The sequence below is a fragment of the Pituophis catenifer genome, unplaced genomic scaffold, assembly GCF_029215685.1.
Source record: "Pituophis catenifer annectens isolate HBS135680 unplaced genomic scaffold, rPitCat1.0.hap2 SCAF_3, whole genome shotgun sequence".
NCBI lineage: Eukaryota > Metazoa > Chordata > Lepidosauria > Squamata > Colubridae > Pituophis > Pituophis catenifer.
The window spans coordinates 177,518,233-177,535,280 of record NW_027256883.1 but is presented as its reverse complement, the minus strand read 5'-3'; the positions used below and the strand labels follow the sequence as shown (position 1 = coordinate 177,535,280).

The following is a 17,048-nucleotide window of genomic DNA, read 5'->3' as shown; positions in this document are numbered from 1 at the left end:
ATCCACAGAAGGATCATATACTCTTTCTTGTCTGATATGTACATAATCATACATTTTTAAACAGCTTTTTAAAATTTTGATGTGAAGTTATAGTTTTATAACTGGGTTATGTTTTATTGGAGAAAACTTGCCTATAATTCTATAAAGAAAGGTGACATTCCAAAATGTCAAGCGTATCTTTTTTACACAGATTATGCAAAGTTAGAGTTGTATTTTATTCCCTTAGTACAGCATGTAGTAGTAGACTACAACTTTTTGCATTTCTTTTTTTAAGGGATGAGGTAAATAATTCAACATCTCAGTAGTTTTCCTTCAGGAATATCAAGTATTTAACACTTGATAAGTCTGATAACTTTTCATCTATTTTATCTTTAGCTTTCAGCATAAAAGGGATGGTTTCTGTGGCAGATTCACAAAGTGACTCTCCCTCCCATTCAATTAATGGCTTGAATGAAAGAGAAAGCACAGCACTTTTAATGATCAATGACATTTGTATGTGTGAGAGAGTTTGAAAGCCTGGAGGAAGCTCAAGTTACCAGCAGTGTAGATTAATCCTTAATTGCTTAAGAAGACATTCAGTAAGAAGTTGATGTATGAGATTAGTTGCAGAGTGTATGATCTTGTTGAAATGAAATTACTGATACAACTCTTTCGTGGTCCTCTGCTTTTAATGTATATTGGAATATTTTTTTAATATCTTTCCGAACTGCATAACTTAATACACTAGTGTCTAATGAAAGTAATTGTTAGCAGTCTCTTTGACGAAACTGCTGTCTTTGAGCACTTTAAGGCTTTACAATATTTAAACCAACTTGGTGGCTTGTTTAATTCACAGTAGGCATCTTAGAGGGAAACCATCAACTCCTTCGCATTGAGGCACTTAATATAATAGGGCAGGCCTATATCTCCTTTATTCTTTGAAATTATATATAACTGATTCACAATAAACTGTCACATAATCACATATGGATTGCTACTTTTGCAAGTAATTCTTGGATTCCTTAATGCTATATTGGAAGATTAAACAGCACATGTTAGTATGTTCAGTATAATTGGCTTATATTATTTAGCATTCCTTCAATATTTCCCAGCATTAAGTAGATTCAGCTTTTATTCATTATATACAGAACAATGTTTGTTTTGGATAGTAAAATGAAATTGGCCCCCTCATATGTAGGATCTGAACTTTTATCACGATTTAATCAAATTTATTTGTATTTTTAAATCTGTTTTTTAATGTAGAAGAGAGAATGGGAGCGCTACACCAATGCAAGTCAAGAAAACAGTTGTGGGGAAAATGCAAATATTCGTATGTTTGTAATAGCAATTACTTTGTGCAATATTGTTTTGTGTAGATTATAAGCATATTAGCACCTCAGTATAGAGGACACAGTTTTAAACAAATAGCAAAATAATCAGAAAACTTTGCAGTATTTAGATAGAACTTGTATTACTCCTGATATATACATGTTTATGTATTGACTTTGGTGCAGTCCTGAAGACAAGTAGACAGTTTTCAACAAATTGAATTTCCATACTGAAGTGGTAGGGACTTTCTAAGTAATCTGTGTAAATAAGGTGTTTAGGTTGAAACCTTTTTACAAAAGGTAGTGAGTTCTTATACAGGAGTGTAGCTTTTAATGAAAAATTCTAGATTGACCAATACTGGTTCAGAAAACCTCTGTGTACTCTGGCTTTTTACATTTTTTTACAGTTATCCAGAAGAATTTTCAAAAGCTGTAGCTGGCTGTCCTAAGTAAAATTCTTCATAGACAATATGGGCTTCAGTAATTCATTTATGTTTCACCAACTCCACATTTTTGCATTTTTCTTCCACTAATTTTCCTCGTCTTCCAAACATCAATTTCCCACAGTTAATATTATGTAAATAACAAATTCAACTCCAGACATGTCACTTGGATATTTCAACTGCATTGAGTTGCACTGTGTACTGTATGATCACTCAGGAGTTGGATTTAAAAAATAATTGAATGAAAAACTGTTTATTACTTCACTTATCCTGTTTTGAAATATACATTTGAAAATTGTTTCAAATTCTACAATCTAGTAATGGACATTAGAAAAAGACATAGAGTAAGATGAAAATAGCAATTGGAATCTAAACTTGCTCCTTTGAGAGCAGAATGAGGTTTTTCTATTGGCAGAGGGAACCAGGTTTCAGAGAATGCTTTCAGCTAGAGGAAAAAAAGTTTCCCAACTCTCCAGAGCACTTCTTCATTAGGGGAGTGGAGGAAAAGTATTGGCAAAAATTACCAGTATCCTTTTTTTTTCAGTGTGAACTCCATTGTGCATAGTTCTAGATCCAGTTCAATAACCTTAAAGAGTTTTTTGTGTGCATCACATTACAGCAATAGGCTTACAAGAGAAGCCTTTTTTAAAATTAAGAAACAATCTACTAAAGTATGTGAAATGAACATTCATGACCTTTGCCATTCATGAAAGACTAAGAAGATTAAATAAATGATTCTGAAGCAGCATCCCACATTTTTCCAACTCAAGAGTTTTCTGTCAAAATTTTATGGTATTATGTATAAATATATTCACCAATTTACATTTCAACCATCAAATATATTTTCTGTCACCTATTTTGATTTAATAATACATATAGTCTTTACTGTAATTACTTTGGCCACATCTTTACAATAGTTAAAAAGTATGAATTATCATTACTACTGCATTCCCTAGCAAATACCAAAGAAGTCTGGGCATAAATTTTTGTGTATCTGCCAGGACTCTGCTTATTTCTCTTTATGCCTGTAGCTCACCTCATACTGCTAGACTGTTTTTCTTAAAAACTCCTCAAAATTTAAGCTTTTTCAGGATTAGGAAGAAGGCTCAGTCAGAAAGCCTGAGTGCCTGCATCTCACTCTGGCTCAGTGGTTAAGATTTTATAGGAACAGTTGATAAAAAGCACTACAACTGATATACTAATCCATATATATTCTAGAGTAAGAAAGACCAATACAAATACTTGAGTGAAAAATAATCAAAATGGACCTGAAAAAATGAGTGGCAGAATGGTTTGTTTTAATGATTTTGTTTGAGAACATAATATTTGCTCTTGGAGTAGAAAAGAGATGATAATTAATGTCTCAGGAAGATGTTGGGAGTGATTTGTGCTGATGTGATGAAGTCAAAAAATGATTATCTTGCCAGCGTAATTGATACTTTAATGCCTAGTTGCTTTACAAAGATATTTCACTTAAACCTGACAGGAAATCTTATTTTATAAATTTCAAAATATGTGGACATTATATAGTTACAAAATCAAATGAAGAGTAAAGGCAGAAAAATCTTTACATTTATTTTATTAGAAGTAGTGGACAATTTGGGAACATATTCATTTCTAATCTATATAATTGTTGAATACTAGTTAAGCATTCATTATATTCTATCTTTTAAATGCCATTAGTAGATCCACAAAGGTGGTTCTTATTTAAAGATCTTGAGCAGCTCTTAAGTTGGTAGCTGGAAAATTTATTTTGTTTTACTAAAAATCCATTTCTTTTTAAATACCAATGAAAAATAGTATGTTTTCAAGAAAGGTTGTATTGGGCTATTGATTCATTTAGCAAATCAATAAAAGCAAAATTAATATTTAAGTGAACTAAATATTTCACATTCCCCCTCACATATTTCTGAACATGAAGTAATATGTAAATAATAGACATGTTCTCTTCCATGAAGATGGAACATATGGAGGTTTCATGTGAAATTAAGGAATACTTCCATTACAGATTTTACCATATAATAAAAGGGCTCATTAGCTGTTTTCCTATTTTTGAGGGCATAACATTTGTCCAGAGACAAGAAAGTTTATAGTCAGAGCCCCAAGATGCATATAACTTCCCCTCCCCCCCCCCTCATGCTGCCATTCATATGCTTGAATTTATTCTGGGTGGTGAATTATCTTCACTTGTGGCACAATCCAACCAAAGTTAAGCACCTATAAGTCCCATTTATTTTGAATGGGAGATAAGCAGTTGCTTAATTCTCCATTGAAATTGGTGGAACTTTAAATGTGTTTACTATTGGTGGGATAGCACTCTTATTTCCTTATAAATGCTATTTATAGCCATATTGGTTGTGCTTGAAGGTTGCTATGAATAAGGATATTTATCCTTCAGCTCCGAACATTTTTGTAATGTGGATAAACTATATGTTGGTCCAATAAACAAATTTCCAATAATGTTATGGCCTTCCATTGATATACATAATATTTTCAGGACCCAACAGCACATGTAGTTGATAAGGGGCTTCTCTTAATCTAGCACTTTCAATTCTGTCTAAGCAAATATCTTTACATGTTGTATAAAATAGATTTGTGTAGTGTTTTGTGATTAAATTCAGTTTTGATTGGCAGCTAAGATATTTTTCTGTGGTTTTAATAATCTAAGGTCTTTGCATATAAAGGATATGTACAATTGCCTGGAAGACTGTTTTTGTTTTTTGTTTTTTGCTTTGTGTGGCCTTAGTATATTTATTGACATTTTAGCAAGTGTTTTAAAGAAGTTTTTATAATAGTGTAAACTGATGGGAAAATTTTAACCCTCTCTGTGAATAATCCTTTGACACAGTGCATTTCTTTTGGTAGGTGACTGTACAAGCGTATCACTGTCAAAGCTATTTGTTTAAAAAAAAAGTACAATGGAATGCATAGAATTTTTCCCCTGTAAAGTATTTTTTTAATAAACAGAAGTCTGATTTGTGCTTAATTAAAATGATTGTTTGGTGGTACCCAGTGCTACAGAATATTGGATACAATGGAATAAATTGCAAAGGACACCTAGTAGCTTTTGAGTAGAAAAGTGTGATGAAATTAAAATAAGTGAAGTCGGATAAATAACATAAAATAAGTTATAAAGTACTTCAGGGCAAAACCTCTAAATATGCTTTCAAAAATGATTTGTTTAATGCATCGGTATGTAGCAAGATTATGTTTTGGAATCATATATAGTACAATTGATTATCAAGATTATACTTCAAACTACCTATTTCTAATCTATGCTCTTTTTCTGAGCATTCTCGTGTAACCTGTTTTTAATCTTTATGCCTGTTCCTTCTTTTTTTCTTTAGTCAGACTGGTGTCTCTGTAAAACTTTTTATTTCAATAAGGGAAAGATTAAAGAATTTGAGCAGCTCACCCTTTTTATTAAGATCTAGACTGTCTTCAGCTTTTCTTGTCCAAAGTCTTTTTCATCCCAGGGAATGTTTTAGCAGATCCCAATGCTAGATTCAAGCATAACAAGAATTCCTATTTTCCCTATTGGGGAAAATTAGCAAGGAGAGGGTCTTGACTGGAGATATTTCTAGATAACCCTCCCTCCCTTCCTTATGTAAGATGGGCACATTTAACTGAAGCTTTGTGTTCAATGTTGTGTTCAATGTTACAATGATGGCTCTGATATCTTTCAAAGTTTCTAGAGAAAATAAATCTTGAACACAGAAGTGCTTTAAACTGGACTGCTGAATCACAAATTGTAAATTTCTGTAGCTCAGTGAAGCAGAGAAAGCAAGAGATTATGAGAGAATGTTATTCCCTTGATTCTTCCTCTTGCTTAAGTATAAACTGTTTCTTAATGTTGCTAACTTCCAAATATGCAAAATTCAATTCTCTGAACTCCCCGAACAGCATTGTCACTGCTGAGAATTCTGGGACTTGGGAGTCCACATACCAAGATGAAAAACACCACTTAAAGTGTTATTTATGCTATTGTTTATGGAAGCATGGCAAATTATAAAATGTTTGATGAAATGTACATGAAGCAACATTCTTTCCCCCAGTTTCAATATTTATTTAATAATAGATAGGCCTTCTTTCCCTCTTTAAATTGTTTCCTAGCATCTCTAATATTGAAAATTGTAAGCTAACAAGCTCAAACTGAATGATGATCCATTTTCACCTGAGAGCAACCTTACTGTCCAAATTAGAAGACAAAAATAGAAGACAACATATTTTGCTGTATGCTAGTTTATCTATGGTTACTGCTTTCAACAGACTCCTGGATAATGAGGCAGGAATCTACTGACAGTAGCTGGTGTTTAGAGATGTGCTGAGAAGAATATGAAATGGAAAATAGCCTCAGACCAGTCATTGATATAATAACCAGTAGGGGACAATATAATGAAACTCTTAATATCATCATCACAGAAGGGATGACAGGCATTTATAGATATTCCTTTTTGACCTTTTATTATGGAAATCAAAATAGTGATGGTGGCCCCTCTGGTCTAATTGTCTGCTCTTCAGTGTCAGATAAACAGTTGATAAACCTAAATCAGGATTTAATCATGGATGAAGTTGCTATGTATATTTTGAGACCTGAGATATATTTTTTTCTTCCATTACTACTTGTTAGACTATTATGTGATGAAGCAGGCTAGAGTTAATGGTAATAATCTGTAGGAAGCCTTAAGAATTGGTAGGGCCCACATCTGCATTTGTATGGCTGGGATACTGTAGGGATATCACTGTATAAAGTGCTATTATCTACCCTATGGCTTATAACATCCACATTGGGGATTTACCCATCTACAATACTCTGACAAACATTCAAATTGATACCCCACCCTACACATGCAGCAAGGTAAAATTATGGAATTTCTAATTGGAATGGGAGTGCAGATGATGGTGGAGGTGATGTATGTCAAATCAGTGGACACTTCCTCAGTTTTAGTTTTGTGACAGATATTGCTGCACGGATATAAAAAAAACCCTTGAAATATCACCCAGGTATCTGTGTAAACTTCCAGTTGATTTATATAACAGGCAACAAGTGTGCTTGACACCATCAACTTTCAGGGGATGGCAATTTTCCCAAGCGGACACATGAGAAATGAACTGTTGTGGAGGGTTGCTGCTGCTCCACTTGTCACAGCTACTGCAGACTGGACAGGGACAATCAAAGAGCCAAATTGGCCATTTGGCTGCAAAATGCCCAGGTCTGGCATAAGTGATATTTGCCTCTTGCAGACCAAAGGCCTTGGTTCCCTAGAGAATTTGGAATGATAACGCAGATGTAGTTATTTGGCGCACAGGATGAAGGTGCATTGGCTCCTCTCATGCCACCAGAAATAGTGAAGCCTGCAACTACCCAGAACAGGCTGGAATGGTTGGAATGGGACTAAAAATAGGGATATTGAAATGGAATTCCCACCACACTGAGGAAAAGGAAAGCCATATTGGTTGTTACTATTTGCTTTTTCCAGCTTTTAAATTGATCTGAGACAGCAAAGGGCTATCAGTTGTTTAATCAATCTTTGCCTCTTCTAATTAAATGGGATTGAATTAGGGAAGTGCTCAATGTGTCTTTGCTCAGAGGATTTATTTTCCCTTCCCTATAAAAATTAGACGACTTTTATTGAGATTTTGCAGAAAATATAGTCTAAAATTGCATGAACATTCACTTTTGGAAAACTAAAGAAGAAACGGGCCACTTGTTAGCTTAATTGATGAAGGATTTCCTACTCCCCCACCCACTCCCTTCGTTTCTTTGTATGGAATTAGGATTTTTAACCCGAGAATGGTTTGCATGCTTTACCTTTGCATGGCTAACTCCATAAAATCCTTACCTGTGCATCTATCTATGCCTCTATCGACGAAAAGTTTCCAAACCTTTATGTCTTTATTAATAGATTTTAGCCTGTCACATTAAATTTTGCTCTTTTAAGAGCATAGCCTGGATTCTAAACCAAATTCAAACTCCTGTTACATCTGAAAGTGTTTTGGTTTTGGGTTTTGTTTTTTTTTTTAAATCGTTAAAAGTCCATTCCTTCCTACCCTTTCGCGGAGTACAGAACGGCTCCTCGCCGTCCTCTGTATTCCATACAAGGCGAATCTAATCCGCCTCGTAACTCCCGAAGAACGCGCTGCCCTAAACTGTAGCTCGGGCTTCCCTCCGGATCACATCTCAAATTCGGCGTTTGATTGCTTCCGCCTCCTTTCCGTAACTAAATAGCAAAAAGGAGCATCGGAGTTGCGACATTTGATTGATGCTGTCTGTCATAACTGGATGGTCCAGAGGAAAAGGACGCTGACTCTTTCTCTCTCCGGTCGCCTTTTTTTGGGGAGGGAACGGTAAGAAAGAGAGCGAACGGTAGCGCCTAAAGACTATGCGCTCTTGGGACGTTTGTGGATTAAAGGTAGATGGGGCAGTTGAGGTGTCTGGAGCCAGAGCCGATACAGGAAAAGATTGAGGCTTAGAGAGCAGGGATGAAATAAAGCAGGGGTCTCCAACCTTGGCAACTTTAAGCCTGGAGGACTTCAACTCCCAGAATTCCCAGCCAGGCTTAAAAGTTGCCAAGGTTGGAGACGCCTGAACTAAAGGGCTTACAATAGCAACGCTGAAAGGCAAGGTTTAAAGGAATTGATCCAGTGGAGAAAGCTAAAAGTCGAGGAAGCAGATGGCAAGTGAGTATCTTCGTTGATGCTGTGAAGAGATTTCATGAAATGGGCTGCCGAACTGAAAACTATACATTGATTTCCAATACACAAGATTCCCTTGAGATACAATGCGTGAAACGTCATTCTGGATTTGCTTTGGGAGTCTTAGACCATCCCTCAAACTTGGCAACTGCAAGTCATAGGTCGAATATGTGAGCTTACCCTGATTTTACCTCCTTTTATATTTAAAATTTTAAATTTACACACTTATCTTCAAATTGTTGAAAGTGATAGGATATTTAAAAAAACAAACAAGATAATTTCCCTCAAATATGCAGGTTTCCTTTACCTAGGGTAATCGAACCAGTGCTCAGAAACCTGTTTGGTTGTCTACTTGATTTTGGGCATCTTCGCTAAGAGTACTTTGATGTGCATTTTTGCTGATATGTGCTTATTCTTGCCCTATAGATAGGAATGGTCTTACAAGATATTAAATTCATTTAATACATTTATGACCATTTGATGACTGATCTTGGACATGTTTGGAAGAGTGATGGAAATGATTTATTTGCTCTTCTACTCTTATCTATTATGCATATTAATTCATTATAGCTAGCACTCATAACGATGGAGGGAACACTAATATATTTATATTTATATATCCAAATTGAAGTGATTTGCTACCCATTTTCTTCTCTTTCAAAGAAAACTTTTTTTTACTGATTAAGTTAATATTTATATAATAAAATATTCTATGGCCCTTCCACATATTCAGTTTTTCAGCAACCACGATTAGAAGAAAAGGATTTACAGGGATAGTTGCATACAGTTAAAACTGCAGACTTCCAAAGACAAAGATTAAGAACAGTAATGAATTTTACTTTAATGTACCAGACTCTCTTAAGATTATTGTGTAAATTAATCAGCCTATTTAGAACATCAGCATCTGTGCATTTTGGTGATTACAAATCTGATTGGCTTAAAATGAGATACTAGTTTATGAAGTTCTTTGAACCCATTTAAATGTGACTTAAAGACTAATGTTATCGATTGTAAAATTAACTGCGCAAAAGGCCTACCAACTTACAATGATGGTGTATCAATTTGTAATTTATTGTTTGATCTGACTTTTGCTTTTGGGGACTCCACTGGTTAAAAACAGGATTATATGCCCACACACAGTTGGCATTTTTCAACTTTCATCCCAGTTACCCTCCTGGTTCCCTAGTTTAAAAATGCTACCATTATACTATTTGTATTCAAAGGTAGGTGCAAAATGTTTTCTCCAGAAGTTAATAAAATGTTATTCATAACTTTAACAACCATATAGTGTTATTTTGAAATGTTACCGTCCCTCCTGCTTCTCTCTATTATGATGTGGAAATAATAGAATTCTGCTACCTACAAATGTTGAATTATTCAGAATTGTAAATTAATGTCCACATTTATTTTTACAATACATATTCAAAGATGAGCACAATATAAAAACTAACCCACACATACACATGCAGCAAATGACATAATGGAAGCAGGTAAAACAAATGTATCAGCCTGGTCTATAGAGATCCACATTGGTTATAACAAGTTTTATTCACTGTCAGCCTACCTTAGTTGTTAGGATTATTCTGTTAAAATTCATAATTGTTGAGAGAGCCATTATGTTAAAGTTCCTTAGAGAAGAGTATGAAAATATATTTCAGCAAAATCAGATACAACACATAGAGACAAACCATCAATGAAGGCTTTTCTAACAATAACATGAGATTAGTGAAGAGTTTTAAATCTATCAGCAATACTAGTGACAAAAATACATGTATAAACATTAGTAAATTGCAATATTGTAAAAAGTAACTCTTCTCTTTTTCACTCTCCAGATAGTGAGGAAGCATTTTTGGTTGTCCCCCCCCCAAAGATGGCCATTATTGTGGGCAAGTCAAATCTTCTGAGTAGATATAATATAAGCTAATATTATAATTTCCATCTAATAGAATTCAAGAATACTATTTTCTGGGGTGTTATTTATGCATAATGGCCAGTTTCAGAACAGGTAGGGTTAAAGTGTAGAAGGGACTTTGCCTCCATTTTATGTACTTCAAAAAAGAAAAAAGAAAAGAAAAGAAAAGAAAAGAAAAGAAAAAACCAACCCAACCCAACCCAACCCAACCCAACAAAACAAAACAAAACAAAACCAAAACAAAACAAAACAAAACAAAACAAAACAAAACAAAACAAAACAAAACAAAACAAAACAAAACAAAACATTGGATTACAAAACAAAGCCAGATCTTAGATAAAAGTTATCTAAGTTTCACAGGTGGATTAGATAGTGGAAGGCAGTGTTTGCTTTTTTTCTGAATTTACTTAGAGGTCTTTACTTTTACTTTCTTTTTGGCAGCATTCACAGCAAGGAAACAACACAACTCAACTGGTAATAGACTTGAAATAAACACAGATAATTGAGTAATTTAACCTTGCAGGATTTTTTGGGCTTTTTCGTATCCCTATTGCTAGCTTCTTCTTGACCAAGATTTATATTTAAAAAATAGTGTGATTGCTTTAAAAACTCTGTTATTCTATTCTAAATATTGTAACAGTTAATTTTTTGGAGTCAAGGGAATCTATTTTACAGCCTTTAATATACCATTCTTCTGCATAGACAAACAAACTTGACTTGCTTTCTTGATCCCTACAATTTGCCAATGCGTGTATGCTTGAATTTCTTGATGTTTCAGTAACATTCATGTGTTTTGAGAAAAACTGTATAGGAATGTTGCATTAGAAATGTGTCTCATTTAAGTTCTTTCTAAACATCTTTTTAGGTTTGGTGATCAGACAACGTTGGACTCCCAGGCTAATTTTAATTTTCCCTTCTCTTGTCAATTGCTACTTGCCATTGATGCAATGTCCCTCTTTTCCAATCCCATGAATGACTGTTGCCCTTTAAATTCATAATAATGGGACTCAACAACTTGTTAATTCCCAGGACATGTATCACTACAGCCTACAGCTTGGACCTCCTTTGTACAGTTGCCTGTATCTTAGTTTGCTGATCAGTTGCGGTATTTGCCACATTCCTTCAGAACTGCACTAAAGGATCTGTGGATGCAGCACTTGGCTAATGCTGTCTACCACAACATGATGATCCAGGAAAAAGCAGTTGAGAGCCTTCTCTTCTGCTGCATCCTTCTGTTTCCACGGTAACAGGAAGAGGCTTTGAAAGGTAGAGTCCTGGAGCTGCTCTTTTAGGTATTGTGGAGAAGTGAAGATTGATCATTTAAGGATCTGAAGGCTGAGGCCAGAACCAACAGGGGAAGTGGTATAGGAAAAGGTTAAGACTTTGGGGGGAATTAGACCCAGATGAAATGAGTGACAGAAAGGATGAAGCTGAGAAGGCCCTGAGTTTAAAATGGCAGTGTTTAAAAGGGCTTGAATCACTTGTCAAGGCTAGTTGGTAAGGAGGAGTGCTGCTAAGGATTGAGGATAACTGAAGGAGGAGTGACTTAACAGACAACTGGATTCTCCTTTCCAGCCAGTGAGGGAATTCTGTAGTTAGTGGTTCGATCCTGACCGACTCAAGGTTGACTCAGCCTTCCATCCTTCCAAGGTCTGTAAAATGAGGACTCAGATTGTTGGGGGCAATAAGCTGACTCTGTAAACCACTTAGAGAGGGCTGTAAAGCACTGTGAAGCGATATACAAGTCTAAGTGCTATTGCTGTTATTGGGGATGGAGGGGGGATGATTACTTCCTAAAACATGTCTGTTTCAGTCAGGGTGAATAATGTCCATCGGCCACATGGAAACCCCCAGTTATATTTTGACAATCCCCAGATTTCCCTCATTTGGGAAAGAATAAAACGATTTGTGAATCTAAGGCACTCATTTTGCTCTTTAATCTTTCCAAGTCCACAATAAAAAGACTGAAAATGTAGTTATGTCCACTCTGGTGATAACATTATTATACCAGGTATATACACTCAGTGGGGATTTCTAAACTCTCGCTACCACCTTTAGTGTAATCTTAATATATACACCTCTCCTAAAAATCCAAATGCCAAATGAACACAAATCAATACAGTGGAAAAGGTGAATTTATTGTAACCATATAAAAGGTTCCTCATAGCCCTGGACTCACTCCACACCTCTCCAAAGAAAGGGTACGTTACAGTTTGGGAAATCTTGCTCTACAGCAGGGGTCCCCAAACTTGGCTGCTTTAAGACTTGTGGACTTCATCTCCCAGAATTCTCCAGCTAGCATAGCATAGCTGGAGAATTCTGGGAGTTGAAGTCCACAAGCCTTAAAGCTGCCAAATTTGAAGACCTCTGCTCTACAGGCTTTAGAGGCAAGAAAGAAAGAAATGAAAGGGTGGGTCTTCCTTATAAAGAGAGTTTGCATCCCTTTCCATATTTCTACTAAAAATACACAGAATTATTATGCAATGTATTTTTAAAAGTCTAAGCTATGCATTTCTTACCTAATAGAAGAGGTAAGAAATGAATTTGGGAATGCTGTAACTTGTTTTTGAATACTTATTATTGATATCTCTATTTTAGGTTTCTATAATAAGCTCTCTTTATGTCTGTACAGTTGAGTTGGCAGTTGAGAAACCAAATGGCTTCAAATGATGAAGACGCCATCGCTTGGTACCAAAAAAAGGTCAGGTTTAGGCTTGTTTTTTTTAGCTTAATATATTTGCTCTGTAGTTAAGATTACATCATAGCTTTAAACTATGGGGTTGTTTATTTTATTTTATTTTTTTAGAATTTGCACACTGTTTAAACCATTGTTAAAAATTGCCAACCAGGGTAGTTTTAAATGTTTGGGCTTCAGTTCTTTAACAAAAAATTATTGGAGCTATTGTCAAAATATTTGGAGTGATTCTTTTGCTTGGTTTCAGACATAATTTAGGATTTTTTATCTTAGCTGCATCTACTATCAGATTTGTATGTATATTTTCTGTGCTTCATTTTTACATTTAAGCAGTTGTACAAACTCTACATTTGTTTCTTTCTTCATTTGTAATAACATCGATAAAATCTCTTCAAAATATTGCTTTCTATATCTGTAGTATTAAATAGAAGAATTCTAGGAAATAACTCAGTAAATTTATTTTTATTTATCAAATTTCTATACCAATATTTGTAAATACTCAAATATAAATATTTAAATGTTATTATTTTACTAATACATTGGTGTTGAAGTAATATATGAGAAATAGCTGCTTTTTTTCAGATTGGAGCTTATGATCAACAAATATGGGAAAAGTCCATAGAACAGACTGAGATGAAGGTAAATAAAATTTTGCTGACAATTTTGTTGAACTTCTTAATTCTTTATTTTATGGCCCTATGGAATGACATGGCTGAAATATGTTGTATATAACAAATAGAATGCCATGTAAAATATGAGGGATTCAATGAATATAGTATTTTGTATTTAAAATTGCCCATATCTAATTAAAGTGGAAAGTTGTAAAGTATTCATTGACTTTCTACCATGTAATTGTTAAAGACAGTCCCGTAATACTTCCTCATCGTCATAAGTGGGAGTACTGTGCTTGATGGGTGTTTGGATGCATAAGTGAATCAAGGTCTGAGTTGATAGAGAAGCATTATGAGAAATCAGAAAGACATTGTATAGTACTGCAGTGAAGAGTTGGTAGTGTAGATGTAACTGACTGGCAACAAGTGTGATAAAATAGAAAACCAAGTGTGATAAAAAATTTTTTTGGCTATGATTCTAAACAGCAGACATTCTGTGAAGATCATGAAAATCCTAGCTTTTATTAATATTTAAGTTTACATGTAAGATACAAATTAAAACTTGTTTTAGTTTCTTCCATGAATTATTTATGGATAGTCAAATGTCATGAGAATCTGGCAATTAGAGATTGTCAGCGTCAGAGACTGTATCTGATGTTTATAATTCTGCTGATGGAAAGTATTCACCTGTGGAATAAGATATGACCATCTTTAATTTTTCAAAATTCTGAAAACAATTGCATTTCAAACTACAGTACTCTGATTAAGTAATAGTTAAGTTGATATTTGGCTGGGGCTACAGAGGGGAGAAAATATTATTAAATCTTGCAGCTGTCTGAGCCATCAATATGACATATAGAGATATTCTATTTTAACCACACCAATAAAAAGGAAACAAAAAGATCAGAACACATGGTTTCCAGCAACCAGATAAACAGGGATCAACACAAGACAAACAGGCGGAAAATTATACACTGACTATAGTATACAAGGAACTTCCAGGGAGAAAATACTACCCCCATCGACATTGGCAGGCAAGCTACGGTGTATAAGCAAGGAAGAAACCCCACACTCACTAGCACTGATGTTGTTACCTAGTTTGGTAATGAAACATCCTCAAGCAAATAAGTTCAGAGAGCACCAAGATTCCATTGTTCAACCTGAGTTACATATATTCTCTTCTACTAGAGAAGTATTATTATTTTCCTGATTATGACAGATATCTTTTCAGAGAAATGTCAAGCACTTGATTTATACAGTGTATTGTTTTTTTCAGATAGATTCTGAACAGCAAAGGCATGCGGGAGTACATTTATAAATTAAAATGCAGTGGCAGTATTATAGCCAGTGAGGTTTATCTGATGTGCAATGATTACTTTGCTCATATATCTTTATATGAAAAAAAAAATGGCTGCTATTCTCTGATAGAGCATTGCCCTGAGTGATTAATCTTTATGTGGTATTGGATGACAATTTCTAGAATTCTCAAGCCAAAAAATCCTAAAAGCTCGGTGGCTCAGCGGTTAAGATGTGGAGCTGGAAAGCCAGCAGTCCACGTTCGAGACCCGAGCTCCCCAGATGGGGTGAGCTCCTGTCCTGGCCCCAGCTCCTGCCAACCTAGCAGTTCGAAAGCATATAAATGCAAGTAGATAAATAGGTGCCATTTTGGTGGGAAGGTAACAGTGCTCTGTGATGTCATATTGGCCACATGACTAGAAATGTCTTTGGATAATGCTGGCTCAATGGCCTTGAAACGGAGGCCTCCCCAGAGTTAGCAATGACTAGCAGAGTAAAATCTGCAGGGAGTCCTTACTTTTTTACCCTTAGAGCTGGGAATTGGAGAAGGTTATTCTGTGCTTCCCATATGAACATGACTATGAAAGAGTAATTGTAATAAAATATGTATTCTGTGAGATCAGGGAAACAATCTATTAATTATAAAATATTCTAATTGTTTATTACTAAATGTGCAGGGCTTCAAAAGCAAACCCAGAAAGAAAGGCCACATACAGCCTGACTTGATAGATGTTGATTTAATAAGAGGTATGAACCATTTGAAAATTTAATCATTTGTTTTAAATTTGCAAAACATTTATACTCTGTGCAGTTAGTGATGACAAGTAATACCTATTATACATATATAGTATTTAGTACTTGTCTTATTTTATTTATAATTTTATTATAAATAAAATATCTGTTGTGCTTTTTAGATTTTCATGGCAGTTTAGAATAATTAAAAGCCAGTTAAACCAGAAGACATTTTAAAAGGTAGCAAAGATTTATATTTAAGCAAAACAAAATATTTCAAGATCCTATGTAAAATTAGTAAAGTCAGACTTCTTGGCGATCCCCAATATTGCAAATTCTATTCCTCCCAAGATAATGTTCTGATAATGCTGTGTTTTGTACCTAGCTGAAATTTTGAAATATTCTGTGCCCTTATGCAGAGCATATTATAAAAATAATCTTTCTTAATAAAATATTTGTAACATATACATTCCTACAAAAAATAGGAGAGGTAGTGCTTCTGCCAAAATTTTACAGAAGTACTTCTACATTGACTATTTGTCAATGCAAGATCACAAGGAATCCTAGCTACACTGGAACAGAAAAAATTCTCCTTCAAAAACAGTGTATCCCCATCCAAAACAGACTAAGCATTCAATTCTTAACTAGATTTCTTAATGTATAGTCTCTTTAAAGGGAAACTGAACTCCTGCTTGTTTCATGGACATGACCATGAAACTTTCTTGTCAATAGGGGAGAAGTGCTTTGCCATTATCTTCTGGATTTCTTTTCTTAAGGGGAGAGGCGGGTGCTTCCCAATCTGACTTCCATCCTGGCATTTCCATTCCAGTGCTAAATCAGGCCTGAAAACAGACATCTGACTTGTATGGATTAAATTTCAACTTGGTGCTGGAACCAAATTTCTGTTCAGAGCTTCCACTGTTGCCCCAAATACCATCCAAAAACTGAAAACAGAATATTGAATGTCCAACCAAAGTTCTGGATAATTGTCTCACAGTTCTCATTTTCTAAGAGAATCTTGGTTTGAGTAAGAAAAAAATAACAGTTAATGCACTTTTCTTGATTATCTTTTGAAGTACTTGTTTTCATTTCTCAAAATTTTCAGGTTCCACATTTGCCAAAGCTAAACCTGAAATTCCTTGGACATCACTTACAAGGAAGGGAATTGTGCGAGTTATATTATTCCCATTTTTTAGTCAGTGGTGGATACAAGTCACTTCTTGGCGTATATTTATGTGGCTGTTGGTACTATACCTCCTACAAGGTGAGTAGGAGTAGTAGAAATTATGCTAACAAGGAAACTCAGATAAGTAATTTGGCAGGGTAGAAATGATAATAATCATGCTAGTAATGATT

At 34.8% G+C, this 17,048-nt stretch overlaps 1 protein-coding gene across 1 annotated transcript in view; it reads left to right on the top strand.

Moving 5' to 3' along the window:
* The first annotated feature begins 12,993 nt into the window (after positions 1 to 12,993).
* The window catches only part of PHTF1 (putative homeodomain transcription factor 1), a 28,587-nt gene continuing 24,532 nt past the window's right edge, over positions 12,994 to 17,048 (top strand). Inside the window, exons 1-4 of the mRNA XM_070939844.1 lie at positions 12,994 to 13,059; positions 13,636 to 13,692; positions 15,638 to 15,707; positions 16,798 to 16,956. Coding sequence (XP_070795945.1) covers positions 13,015 to 13,059; positions 13,636 to 13,692; positions 15,638 to 15,707; positions 16,798 to 16,956 — 331 coding nt within the window. The 5' untranslated portion in view covers positions 12,994 to 13,014. The remainder of the gene's footprint in view (positions 13,060 to 13,635; positions 13,693 to 15,637; positions 15,708 to 16,797; positions 16,957 to 17,048) is intronic.